The sequence below is a fragment of the Corvus moneduloides genome, chromosome 15, assembly GCF_009650955.1.
Source record: "Corvus moneduloides isolate bCorMon1 chromosome 15, bCorMon1.pri, whole genome shotgun sequence".
Taxonomy (NCBI): Eukaryota; Metazoa; Chordata; class Aves; order Passeriformes; family Corvidae; genus Corvus; species Corvus moneduloides.
Window position 1 is genome coordinate 1595132 of NC_045490.1, and position 13434 is coordinate 1608565.

General features: G+C 54.8%; 1 protein-coding gene across 1 annotated transcript; it reads right to left on the minus strand.

Annotated features, from left to right (window-relative positions):
• Nucleotides 1-2389: 2389 nt before the first annotated feature.
• Nucleotides 2390-5077, minus strand: LOC116451568 (sulfate transporter-like). Its single transcript, XM_032125169.1, has 2 exons — nucleotides 4454-5077; nucleotides 2390-4011 (listed from the first exon to the last, which is right to left on the minus strand). The coding sequence occupies exons 1-2, from the start codon at nucleotides 5057-5059 to the stop codon at nucleotides 2440-2442; spliced, it is 2178 nt and encodes a 725-aa protein (XP_031981060.1). The 5' UTR covers nucleotides 5060-5077; the 3' UTR covers nucleotides 2390-2439.
• Nucleotides 5078-13434: the final 8357 nt, after the last annotated feature.

Sequence of the window (13434 nt, forward strand, 5' to 3'; positions counted from 1 at the left end):
TTGCTTTCAGCTGCCCGGCCTTTCCTCAGCCGCTGGGGAAGCTCCAGGAGGGATCCTGGGGTGCAGCCTTTGGCTCTGGGACACAGTGGCAGGTCCTGGTGAGTCCCCAGCTGGGACATTGGCAAACAGGGGCACTCGGGCTGCTGTCCTCACCAGGAGCCCTTCCACCAGCAGGAACTGGCCCTTCCTGCCCTCAGCTGCCTCCTCCAGGAGATCCAAGGGATGGAGGCCAGAGCGACCTTCCACAACTCCGATTTTAAACTGACCTTGGGCCGGGTCGTTTGTCCCTCCTCTGTGTCATTTACCGCCCTGGGCCTCTTCACAGAAAGTGATATAAAAATAGCAATGGTCCTTGAGTGCCTGGGCAGTGTGTGGGGACAGGAGGAACGCTGGGGGCCGGGGTTGTTTGACTGAGGGGCTGGAAGGGAATGCTGGAACTGGTGGGATGGGAGAGCTGGGCAAGCAGGCAGGGCAAGGGCTGCCAGCAAGATCCCAGGAGCTGGAGAGGACAGGGAAGGAGGTTATCACCCCTAAAAGCTGCTGGGCATCGCTGTGGTGTTTTCACAGCTCTCCTGGTTACTCACATGAAGATCCATGTCCATGGTAGGAGTGCAGGATCTCTGCTCTGGATTGCACCAGCCCGTGCCAAGGAATTATCAGCACTGGGTTTATTTCCTGCTGGGCCTTTATGACCCCACTGAGACCATAAATACCTCTGAAGCCTAACTAAACCAGTTTAACTTTCTCCATAAACAGTCTTGTAAAGAAAGCGATGGCAGTGCTGTGCAAAAAAAGGGGGAGGATGCTCAGGTAACAAGAGTATTTTACTACCTCACTGTCGAGCCCCTGAAGTGCCCCTTTGCTCTGTGGCTGATGTAACCTCCCTGGGGAATTCCCTCATGCTGGGATGGCCTGAGAGGATCCTTGGAAAGAGCTGCATCCCACCTGGAGCACAAATATCCATCCCTCCCTGCAAGGAGATCTTTGGGCAGTTCAGCCCCCCTGGCACAGCCCTGCCCCAAGGACTGCAGGCAGCCGGGCACACCAAGCTCTTTAAACCATTTGGAATCATCTTTTGAGCACAAAAAGGCATTTTCCTGAGCACAGCCACAGGATTCCTTTCCCACACACTTTATTTACAGCAGTCTCCCATCCCTGGGCTCCCAAGCCACAGTTCCCTGCAGCAGGATTTGTTTGGTGCTGCATTGCTTGGATAGGGCCAGGGGATGGTCACATACCAAATGTGCAACATAGAAGGTGTTTTTACAGATGGAATTAGTGGAAGAAAAGCTATTCTGGGATCTGGCAGTGCTGTGGAGCCTTCAGAGCCCAGACTCACCCCATGGGATGCAGAATTGGAGCCAGCAGGATGCTGCCTATCCCAGCCTAGGAGAAAGAACAATCCCTGTGTCCCATTCAGAGCTGGGGCTCCTCTGGCTGCACACCTGGAGGTGCTGCAGGCGTGGGGCAGCCCTGTGACAGCACCAAGTGACAGCACCGTGTCCCCAGCTGCAGCCAGGACCTGGCCCTGGAAGGGAAGCCCAGGGCCTTCCCGGCACTGGGAGAACCATGGCCCTCGCAGGCTGTGGCACTGGTGTCCTGATTTCCAGTTTATAAAGGATTTGTGAGCTCAGGTACCTGTTTTGGGGAGGAAATGTGTCATTTCAGCTGTGGAAGTCATGCAACTCCCAGACTGGAAATAACAGCAGGGAAAGTGCCTCTCCTGCCCTGCAGCTGAGCAGCAGCAGGCTTGAGTAAGAGCCGTGGGCTGAGCAAACTCCCAGTTTCTGACACTTGTTTGGTCTTAGGGCAGTGCTTTGCTGTTGCTGCTGTTTTGTGGCCACAGGCCAGGAGGGTGGGAGCACCTGGGACACGGGAGAGATGGAGAGAGACGATTCACACGAGTCTGTAGTGACACGACAAGGGGGAACGGCTCCAAAATTAAAGGGAGTAGGGTTAGATGGGATTTTGGGAAGAAATCCTTCCCTGGGAGAGTGCTGAGGCCCTGGCACAGGGTGCCCAGAGCAGCTGTGGCTGCCCCTGGATCCCTGGCAGTGTCCACGGCCAGGTTGGACAGGGCTTGGAGCAGCCTGGGACACTGGCAGGGGGGTTGGAATGGGATGATGCTCACAGTGCCATGGCAGGGGGTGGGACGGGGATGAGTTTTGGGGTCCCGTCCCGAATTCCCGGCAATTCCCGGCTCACCCGCGCCCCCCAGCGCCCGCGCGGGGCAGGCGCAGAGCGCTCCCCGCTCCCCACCTTGGGACGCATCCCGAGCATCCTCCCGTGCTCAGCCCCTCCTCAAACCCCTTCCGCACCCTCCTGCCCCATCCCAGCCGCCGGCAGAGCATCCCAGCCCCTTCTGCGCGCTCTGACGGCCCAGACACCGAACCTGCTCCCCAGGCCAGCCCCGTTAGAATCCTTCCCTCGCACACAGGGCTACAAAGACACCTGGAAGTTCAGGTCTGCGGGGTCTGGGGCACCATCCTGTTTGTCCTCGCTTTCCCCCTGGTGCCAGCGCTCAGCAAACTGCACGGCATCGTGGATGCTGTGGAAGGGCAGCTGGCCCCCAGCGCTGCCTGCCTCGCCAGCCCAGCCTCCCTCCCGGAGCCGCTGGCGGATGGAGGGGTTGCAGTTGGCCAGGAGCACCTGGACACCGACCTGCTTATAGTCGTGGTGTGTCTCCTTCAGCACGGAGAGACCCACGGTGTCTATGAACTGCATGGCCCCACAGTCCAGGATTAGGGTGTGCATTTCTGTGGACGGGGGACAGGAGTCTGCTGGAGGCTGCTCAGCCCTTCTCCCGGCCTGTTTCAGGCAGCCAAACCCGGTGCCCCAAAAGCCCTTGCTGCTGCCTGTGTCCGTGTGTGCCTGGGCCCTCAGCAGGACAGGATTGACCCCGGTTTTCTGGTACAGAACAGCCTTGAAATAGTCCTTGTTGGCGTAGTAGAGGGAGGACTCGAAGCGGAAGATTTTGACGTTGGCGATGCTGCTGAGCTGTTTGTAGGTGGCCTGGTCCTCGTAGATCTCCCTGTTGCTGACCTTGCCCAGGAGCGTGGCCCGGGGTCTCTGTGTGCGGAAGATGATGCAGAGCAGGGCGAAGCAAACGCCCACAAGGAGCCCGATCTCCGTGGTGACCAGCGTGGAGCACAGCATGGTTGTCCACCACACCACCGTGTCCAGCTTGCTGAGCTGCCACATCCTGGGCGTGTCACGGAACTTCCTGAGGCCACCCCGCAGGTTGACAATGGTCACCACCCCCAGGATGGAGGTCTGGAGTGAGTAGAAGAGCGGGGAGATCCACAGCAGCACCAGCAGCAGCACCAGGGAGGTGACCAGCCCAGAGACTTGCGTCTGGCTCCCCGTGGACTCCTTCAGCAGCGTCTTGGTCAGGGCAGCAGAGCTGGCAAAGCAGTAGAAGAAGGAAGGGATGAGGTTGCACATGCCAATGGCAATCATCTCCTGGTTGGCACTGACGGCGTAGCCGTGCTTTTTGCCAAAGATTTCTGCCAGGGACACAGTCATGGCAAAGCCAATGACAGCAATGGGCAGAGCATCCATTGCCAGGCTGGGAAACAGGCTGATGTCTGGGACAGTGGGTTTCCTGAAGCCGGTGGGGATGTCCCCACACACAGCGGCCTTGTAGCGCTGCTCGAAGTCAAAGTAGTGGGAGATGAGCGTGGCTACAATGACCACGAGCAGCTCGATGGGGAACGGGGCCTTCATCCTCTCCTTGTAGCGCTCGTTGAGCTCCTTGACGGGCACGATGATGGCCAAAGCCACCAGGCTGGTGAGCAGGTCGCAGATGTTGGTGTTGTGGATGTACCTGAAAAGGTCCACCCAGGTGAGGATGAAGGAGCCCACCCCCTCGTGACGAGGGATTTTCAGGCCCAGCAGATATTTCATCTGGGAGGTGATGATGGTGAGGCTGGAGCCGGTCACGAAGCCACCCAGGAGAGGCTCTGACAGGTAGACAGCCACAAAGCCCAGCTGTAAAACCCCCAGCAGGATCTGAAAAGCAAAGCAGCCACAGCTTTAGCATGGGTGAGGAGGGCTGGAAGGGGTGGCTGGCAATTTATGTCGCTTTGCTGCCACTTCAGCAGCTCTGGCTACTCTGTGAATGTGCTGCACATTCCATGTGAGGAAGCTGTCCTCAGGAGTTAATCTGGGGTGTGGAAAACTAGAGACACCTACCTTTAACACTGGTCTGTGGCTGGGGATGCCACACAAAAGCCTACGAGGTCCCTGCTGCTGCCTCCTCGCAAGCAGCCCCATCAGAGCAGCCCTGGGCATAAAACCATTGTGATGCTCTGAATTTTAGCTGTCCCAGTGGAAAAGCCTGGAACTGCTCAGCGACAGCTCGGCCCAGGCAGTGGGGACGCTGCCAGGGAGCATGGCAGGGTCCTCGAGAGAAATTCCCGGCAGGAAACAGCCCAAGAGTGAACATCTGTACCTGGTAAAGACCGACCAGATAGCTCAAGGAAAGGGCCACGGTGATGGCGTAGCAGCTCCTGTCACAGGCCTCTGTCCCGTTCCCGGGGGAGCTGGAGTTGCCTCCCAAGGCAGCGCTGCTGTCCCCGTACCCCGCCAGCTGCAGGTGCCGCGTCACCGACTGCCCCACCATGAGGCACAGCACCCCAAAGGAGCCCACGCAGGCGTGGCGCGACGTGGCCATGGCCGCGTAGATGATGTTGCAGAAGAAGTTGGTGTAGATGCCGTAGATGGGGTCCTGGTTGGCCAGGAGGGAGTAGGAGATGGACTGAGGGATGGCCACAATCCCCACCAGGAGCCCCGAGATGATGTCCCCGAGCAGCTGGGCCCTGAGGTTGTAGCGGGGCAGCCAGTCCAGCACCGGGAAGAGCCGGCGCAGGGCGGTGCTGAGGCTTTGGGGGCTGCACGTGCAGGCGGCTCTGGCTTTCTCCACGATGAACTCTTTGGCGCTGAAGCCCCTGGGCTCGTATTCCTCCAAGGTGACAAAAGTGGCAGGAGGCTCCTGCGGCTGGAAGGAGCCCGGGGTGTCTTTGCTCAGTGCTGGCTCCTGGCTGGACGCATCCTCCATGGCCCCAGGGCAGCTATGGCAGGCAGGCATGAAGGGCTGCAGGCTGAGCACAAGGGGCTCTGCTTAGCTCATAAATCAGTCAAGGGAAATAACCTCAGACAAATCAAACAAAGGCATTTTCCCAAGGTGGATTTGTTTGTTGTCACTTATGGACCTGATTAACCACAGCCCCCTATCAGGGGCAGAGCTACAGAGACCCCTGTCCTTCTTTCCCATCCTTCTTGTTTTGAAACAGGAACTCCACTGAATTTCAGTGAAATTTCACTGAATTTCACTGAAACTAAAACTCCTTCAAGAACTCTGACTGCCTTCAAGACACTGCTACTTAGGCAAAAACTTTCTTCGGAAATGTTGAGATATTCCAAGGGATACTTTAGGAATCAACATGTGGGTAAGGGAGATGATTTGCAAATTCATTTTTCCTTCAACATGACACGATTTTAAATTGCATTAGTGGCTTGCATCAAACGGGGCTCCCATCTGCAGAATGAAACCATCCTGCTTTCTCAGGCTGCTTAGGTGACAGAGACACCTTCCAGAGCTACCCCAAGTTTTTCAGTCAAAGTGCAGCTGCAACAAAACACCTTTTCGTGACAACTGAACAAGAGACACAGAGAAAAACGCCCCTGAGGGGAGACCCAGAGGGGCTGCGGTTTGGAGCTGAACTGGGATGAGGAGAAATCCCATTCCCCTGCCCCGCACACATCACCACATCTTACCTCTGGCTGCAAACTGGGTGTTTCCTCACCACCTGGAGCTTCTCCCCTGGGGACAGACCTGTCTCCACCTCGAAGCACCCCCTGAGCAGAGGAAAACCTGGCCCATGTGGCCCTTCCCTTGGGATCTGAGCTCCTGAGCCAAGGCATCTCTCTTTTATCGCTCTCCAGCTGCTGCAGACGGTGCAGCTGCCAAGCAGAGCTGTGTTTGGAAAACAAACACCATTCTGAGAGAGTATTTGGGCTGACAACTTGTTCTGGACATGAAGAATGATTGAAAGGGCTTAGAGAATTGCTCCTGCCAGATAAAAGGATTTCTGGGATCTGGAGAAGTGTTTGCTAAACAAGGGCAACAATGGAAAGAAACCTCCCTGCTCTGCCCCTGTCTGAACTGAGCGAGCTCAGGTCCTGCTGGGCTTCTCCTCCCAGGTTTTCATCTATTCTGGACAAGCTTTTGTGCCAAAAACCAAGAAGCAAAGCTCATTCCAGAATGACCTTCCTTTCCTGGTGGTTTTTCCTCCACAGAGGCTCGGTAAAGCAGAGAGCAAAGGTGTGGAGACACCTTTTTGACACCTGTGGTGACACAGGTTATTTCAGGGAGCCAGGAGAACTCGGGAAGAGTCAAATCTGCACAATTCCCATTTTGCAGAGCCTTTTCAGGGACCAGCACACATAACAAGGGGTTTTGCTGGGCAGAAACACAGCTGGGGAAAGTGCAGGGTTGTTTTATTTGGTAGGTAAAGGTGAGCAACTGCACCAGCAGCCAGGAAGAAAGGACTGTTCATCACTCTGAGTGGGAACAGCAGCCTCATAAATACCAGCTGGAACTGCTCTGCCCTTGTGAGCTGTGCCAAGAACCTGCACCAGACCTCTCAGCACACACTCCCACTCCCCTTGATCTCCCTCCTTCTTTTCCATCTCTTTTCCATTGACCCTGCCCAGGTTTTGCTGGGTGTGCCATGCCCTGTGCAGCTGGATAAATGCCAGGCACCTTGGCCTTTGCCTGGGGAGGGGGCTGAGAGCCCACGGCGTTCGGAGAGCTGGAGTGGGGATGGAGAGCTGGAATTTCCACAAGGTTTGGATGCAGGTGCTGGGGAGACACCCTGGGGGAAGAGAAGGGGAAGACCAGCATCCTGAGCTACATTTATCTCATCAGGGGAAGTCTGGTGCTCAGTAATTAGGAGTAAATAAATAAGAAACATCCGTGTTCTCTGGCAGCAGGAGAAAATGGGAGCACATGGTAGGGAGGCAGCTGCTCAATGTTTTTATCTATTTATATCAATTCTTTTTTCTCTGCCATTCCTCCACAGCTCATGTATTTTCAGGTGCATTGTTGAGAGCTTTCCTTCCCCTGCTCTCAGGAAGAGACTCTCTCTTTCCTTGGCCTTGTCATTGCTCCTGTCCTGAAAAGGTGATCCTTCCAGGCACTTTGGTCCTAGTTACAGCTCATTTTGTGCCTTGCCCTGGGTGATGTGGTCTCTACTCACTCATTTTCTTTTTCCGTCTTCTTCCTGAGCAAATGACCTAAATTTCCATCTTCTCTATGAATTCATCTTGAAATTCACTGAAGAAGTGATGAGTCAGCCATTGAAGAGCTGGCCGGGCTGGACCTTTCAATCTGATTGTTCCCTGGGATGAAACACAGCTGAGCACAATCCATCTTTGGGGTTTGATCTTATTTAGGAAGATCCAGCTCTGGATCTCTGCCCTGTCCACCACAAAAATGGGGCAAAGCACCTTTTCCATGTGTGGCAGGACTTAGGTTACCTTCAGCCTCCACCCTGCTGCCACTGCCTGCTGCTGCTGCTTTTCCTTCCAAACTCCATCTTCATTGGTATATTCTGGAGCTCTTTTATTTGTTATGATTTCCTTTACCCCCTGCCAGAGCTTGGTAAGCCCTGACAGAGCCCTGCTCTTCCCTCTCTCCAAGGCTTCTGTCTCCAAGCCTTCCCTGCCACCCTCCCCTACAATTTTTTCCTCCCCTTTCTTGTGCGCAAATTCCTGGTTCCTTTTCCATACTCAAATAATAAATATCTATTTAAATATATATATATATATACACTTTAAAATACTTTTTATACACTGTAAAATATTCCATACTTTTTCCAGTTCTCAAGCTCCTTGTCCCCGCTGGCTTCCCCGTGAGTTTGGTTCTCTGTGCTGGAAATTCCGGCTGTGGGCACTGAGGGGAGGCCACTTCACATCCTCCATCCCAGCAGAGGGGCTGTGAGAACACCCTTGGTGACAGTGAGGACACCTCTGGAATTCCTTTTCCTGGAGGAGGTGAGGCAAGGGCAGAAAACACAGAAGTTTCACGTTCGCCGTGGGAAATGCATCACAAACAGCGCAAGAAAAGAAACCCAGCGGGGAATTTCAGGTGCCCTTGAGCCACCCAGGGCTGGGCTGCCTTCCCCCTGCAAGGTCAGCACAGCTGGAACAGTTTGTTTCCAAAAGCATCTCCAAGGCTTGCTCTTTATTGCCACTATAAACTCTCTCCACGTTCAGCTCCATCCTGGGCAAGGCTGGGCTGCACGGGTGGTTTCAGCTTGGACAGTGCAGGTGGAGACAGGCCCCTGCCTGCACTGGCACGGCCCCCTCTGCTTTCCAGAGCACGAAATCCAAAGTTCTTATTCCTGGCATGCTGTGGGAGCAGTTTAACATCCACCTACCCCCCAGCCACTGCAGCCAGGTGGGAACAGAGCTGTGAGAACAAGCTCCAGGTGCAAGGAAACACAAGAGTGGCATTTGCAGTTTTCCAGCTTGAAGCTAGCAAAAATAATGAGATTTTCTGGGGCTGGGATTGTTATCCAGGCATTTTGCAAGAGGTAAATGCAGCAAACTGAAGCCTGTGCTGCTGTGTCAATGCATCACTTTTGTTTTACAGGACAAGCTGGCACCTCCAGTTTTCCTCAGAACAGATTTAACCGCTCTGGGGGTTTCCACTGCACAAGGGGTTTTGAATTGCTTCAAGGTTTGTAAATACACTTGTGTCTATTTGGCTTCTGGAAGCCTCTCAAGTCACGGGCCAGGCTGGCTTAGGACATGGCTGCACCCACTGCTCCCCATCACTTTGATCACAGTTTTATTTAAAAAAGAAAGAAAGGAAGTGAGCCAGGTGAAGGTGCCAGGTTAAGGGAGATGCTTGTCCTTACCTTCAGATGGGGGATTTGACAATATTTTTGGATGGCTGCTGGTTCAGCTCCACTTGAAATGTATTTACTGCAAAAAAGGTCATCTTTTTTAAGGGAAAAACAAGGAAAAGGAGACAAGCCCAGAACTGGTGCCACGACTGAGATGGCAAAATGCAACAGAAGCACCCGAGGACAAAAAAGCTGAACAGAACCTCTCCAGTGGCTTCTTGGAAAGGGATTATTTACATTTCTGCAAGAGATAACACATCCCAGGGAACAGAGCAGCTCTTGCAGCCCCCTGTTCTCTGGCAGGGCTGTTTAACGTGCAGGGGCCACAGCAGGGCAAAGAAAACACAAATACTGAGAGGCCAGAGGTGTCACTGCCCCCGGGACTGCCCGTGGGGGGCTGAGAGGGACCAAGGGACCTACAAATAAACAACAATGAAGAGCATTTTCACTCCTGGAAGATGGGAACAAAGAGCCAAGCACATCAGCTGCAGAGGTTTTGGGGAGCACTCTGTATTTATAACACAAGGATGAAAAAATTCCTTACCAGCTTTTGCTGCTGTCCCCCTGTTTTTCCCTGCACGACACATTCCCAGCGCTTATGACCCTTTTCCAAATGATCCAGCTAATCACTGAAAAGGCTGTAATGACTCTGCAAACAGATTAAATTGATTCCAGATGAGTACAGTGGAGTAGAAACGTGGAGACACATTTCTATTTCATACTGAATTGGCACCCAGCCCGGGCTATTTGGCATCATTAGGGGGTGAGGACCAGGTTTCCCAGAGAAGCTGCCCCATCCCTGGAAGTGTCCAAAGCCAGGCTGAAAGGGGCTTGGAGCAGTCTGGGATAGTGGAATGTGTTTGGAATGAGATGAGCTTCCAACCCAGTGAAGAATTTTCTCCTAATACCTGATCTAATCTCCTGCCATGTGGCAAGATTGGATCTTCCATCAGATTTTAAATAGAAGGAGAAGTATTTCCCACCACTCAAACATGGGGACGCTGTCACAGGGTGTAGTGGGAGCCAACAGCTTTGGGAAAAGGGGTGATGAAAGTTCTTCAGGAGGAAGTGCTGCAAAAGCTGTAACAAAGGTCCCAGGAGTTCGTACAGGAGGGCTCTGAATGGGCTGGAGCCCTGGGACACCTTTCCCGAGCAGCCCCCACAGCTGGGGCTGTGACCCAGGAAATGGGGCTGGGGTCCCAGCAGGTTCAGGAGCGTGGATGGCAGGGGTTAGCTACTCCCAGGTAAGGCAGAGCCTAAAGCAGCACAGGTCAAGGCTGGGCCTGGCTATCTCAGCTTCAAACCACACTCATTTTGCTGGAGGCAGTGGCTGTTCTCTGCTTTTCAGGAGGAAGCTCCTGCAGGCATTCCCCGTAACTGAGGGCTCCTTCCACCCTGTTGGCACCAACACAGAAATTGCAGCCTGTGCACAGAGGTCCCCTAAGGTGAAAGGCATCCTCAGGTAACAGCTGAGCCATGCTGGGCCAGGAAAGTCTTTTCCATAACTCAAGGACACATTTGCAGACATAAAATCACAGGAGCTGCCCAGAACTGCCCGCAGGTTTTTCTGGCTCTTACTGGCCATGACCTGAGCAAGCCACAGAACCCGGGATAGAATCACAGAATCAAAGGGAAGGGACCCACAAAGATCATCCACTGCAGCTCCTGGCCCTGCCCAGACCCCCCAACAACCCCACCCTGGGCATCCCTGGCAGTGCTGCCCAAACGCTCCTGGAGCTCTGGCAGCCTCGGGGCCGTGCCCATTCCCTGGGGAGCCTGGGCAGTGCCCAGCACCCTCTGGGGGAAGAGCCTTTCCCTGATCTCCAACCTAAACCTCCCTGGCACAGTTTGATGTATCTCAAGGAACACTGAAATGCGTGGCAGCGGTTTGGCAAGGCTGAGTATGTAACAGCAGGTGCTGTAACCACACCTATTGTAAAGGACAAGCAGCACCAAACCCGGCCATTCCCGCACTTCAGGAATTCAGACCTGGCCCACAGGAGGGTGCTGCTCCCCGGCACACGGCACATCACTGTCCCCACATGCTGATTATGGTTATTAATGCCACGCCAAACCCAATTCTGGCTGCACAGAGCAGCGGGGGCAGAGCAAGGTGAACGTCCCATCAGTCAATGCCCTGATTTATGTGGGCTGGGAACTGCCCTGAGTGCCCATGCGGGCAAGAGAGCAGGGCACAGAGCTGTGTGGGTGTTAGAACAGGGCACAGAGCTGTGTGTGTGAGGGAACAGGGCACAGAGCTGTGGGTGTTAGAACAGGGCACAGAGCTGTGGGTGTGAGGAACAGGGCACAGAGCTGTGTGGGTGTTAGAACAGGGCACAGAGCTGTGGGTGTGAGGAACAGGGCACAGAGCTGTGTATGTGAGGGAACAGGGCACAGAGCTGTGGGTGTTAGAACAGGGCACAGAGCTGTGTGTGTGAGGAACAGGGCACAGAGCTGTGGGTGTGAGGGAACAGGGCACAGAGCTGTGTGGGTGTTAGAACAGGGCACAGAGCTGTGTATGTGAGGGAACAGGGCACAGAGCTGTGGGTGTTAGAACAGAGCACAGAGCTGTGGGTGTTAGAACAGGGCACAGAGCTGTGGGTGTGAGGGAACAGGGCACAGAGCTGTGGGTGTGAGGAACAGGGCACAGAGCTGTGGGTGTGCGGAACAGGGCACAGAGCTGTGGGTGTTAGAACAGGGCACAGAGCTGTGGGTGTGAGGAACAGGGCACAGAGCTGTGTGTGTTAGAACAGGGCACAGAGCTGTGGGTGTTAGAACAGGGCACAGAGCTGTGGGTGTGAGGAACAGGGCACAGAGCTGTGTATGTGAGGGAACAGGGCACAGAGCTGTGTGGGTGTTAGAACAGGGCACAGAGCTGTGTGTGTGAGGAACAGGGCACAGAGCTGTGGGTGTGAGGGAACAGGGCACAGAGCTGTGGGTGTTAGAACAGGGCACAGAGCTGTGTGGGTGTTAGAACAGGGCACAGAGCTGTGGGTGTGAGGAACAGGGCACAGAGCTGTGGGTGTGCGGAACAGGGCACAGAGCTGTGGGTGTTAGAACAGGGCACAGAGCTGTGTGTGTTAGAACAGGGCACAGAGCTGTGGGTGTGAGGAACAGGGCACAGAGCTGTGTGTGTTAGAACAGGGCACAGAGCTGTGGGTGTTAGAACAGGGCACAGAGCTGTGGGTGTGAGGAACAGGGCACAGAGCTGTGTGGGTGTTAGAACAGGGCACAGAGCTGTGGGTGTGAGGAACAGGGCACAGAGCTGTGTGGGTGTTAGAACAGGGCACAGAGCTGTGGGTGTGAGGAACAGGGCACAGAGCTGTGGGTGTGAGGAACAGGGCACAGAGCTGTGTGTGTGTTAGAACAGGGCACAGAGCTGTGGGTGTTAGAACAGGGCACAGAGCTGTGGGTGTGAGGGAACAGGGACAGAGCTGTGTGGGTGTTAGAACAGGGCACAGAGCTGTGGGTGTGAGGGAACAGGGCACAGAGCTGTGGGTGTGAGGGAACAGGGCACAGAGCTGTGTGGGTGTTAGAACAGGGCACAGAGCTGTGGGTGTGAGGAACAGGGCACAGAGCTGTGTGGGTGTTAGAACAGGGCACAGAGCTGTGGGTGTTAGAACAGGGCACAGAGCTGTGGGTGTGAGGGAACAGGGACAGAGCTGTGTGGGTGTTAGAACAGGGCACAGAGCTGTGTGTGTTAGAACAGGGCACAGAGCTGTGTGGGTGTTAGAACAGGGCACAGAGCTGTGGGTGTGAGGAACAGGGCACAGAGCTGTGTGTGTGAGGAACAGGGCACAGAGCTGTGTGGGTGTTAGAACAGGGCACAGAGCTGTGGGTGTTAGAACAGGGCACAGAGCTGTGGGTGTGAGGAACAGGGCACAGAGCTGTGGGTGTGAGGAACAGGGACAGAGCTGTGTGGGTGTTAGAACAGGGCACAGAGCTGTGTGGGTGTTAGAACAGGGCACAGAGCTGTGTATGTGAGGGAACAGGGCACAGAGCTGTGGGTGTGAGGGAACAGGGCACAGAGCTGTGGGTGTGAGGAACAGGGCACAGAGCTGTGGGTGTGAGGAACAGGGACAGAGCTGTGTGGGTGTTAGAACAGGGCACAGAGCTGTGGGTGTTAGAACAGGGCACAGAGCTGTTGGTGTTAGAACAGGGCACAAAGCTGTGTGGGTGTGAGGGAACAGGGCACAGAGCTGTGGGTGTTAGAACAGGGCACAGAGCTGTGGGTGTGAGGAACAGGGACAGAGCTGTGTGGGTGTTAGAACAGGGCACAGAGCTGTGGGTGTGAGGGAACAGGGCACAGAGCTGTGGGTGTTAGAACAGGGCACAGAGCTGTGGGTGTGAGGAACAGGGACAGAGCTGTGTGGGTGTTAGAACAGGGCACAGAGCTGTGGGTGTGAGGAACAGGGCACAGAGCTGTGTGGGTGTTAGAACAGGGCACAGAGCTGTGGGTGTTAGAACAGGGCACAGAGCTGTGGGTGTGAGGGAACAGGGACAGAGCTGTTGGTGTTAG

Coding starts and splice junctions, on each gene's coding strand:
- LOC116451568 (XM_032125169.1), bottom strand. CDS start 5,059: ATGGAGGATGCGTCCAGCCAGGAGCCAGCACTGAGCAAAGACACCCCG. Junction 4,012..4,453: donor ATCTGGTCGGTCTTTACCAG/GTACAGATGTTC, acceptor TTTGCTTTTCAG/ATCCTGCTGGGGGTTTTACA.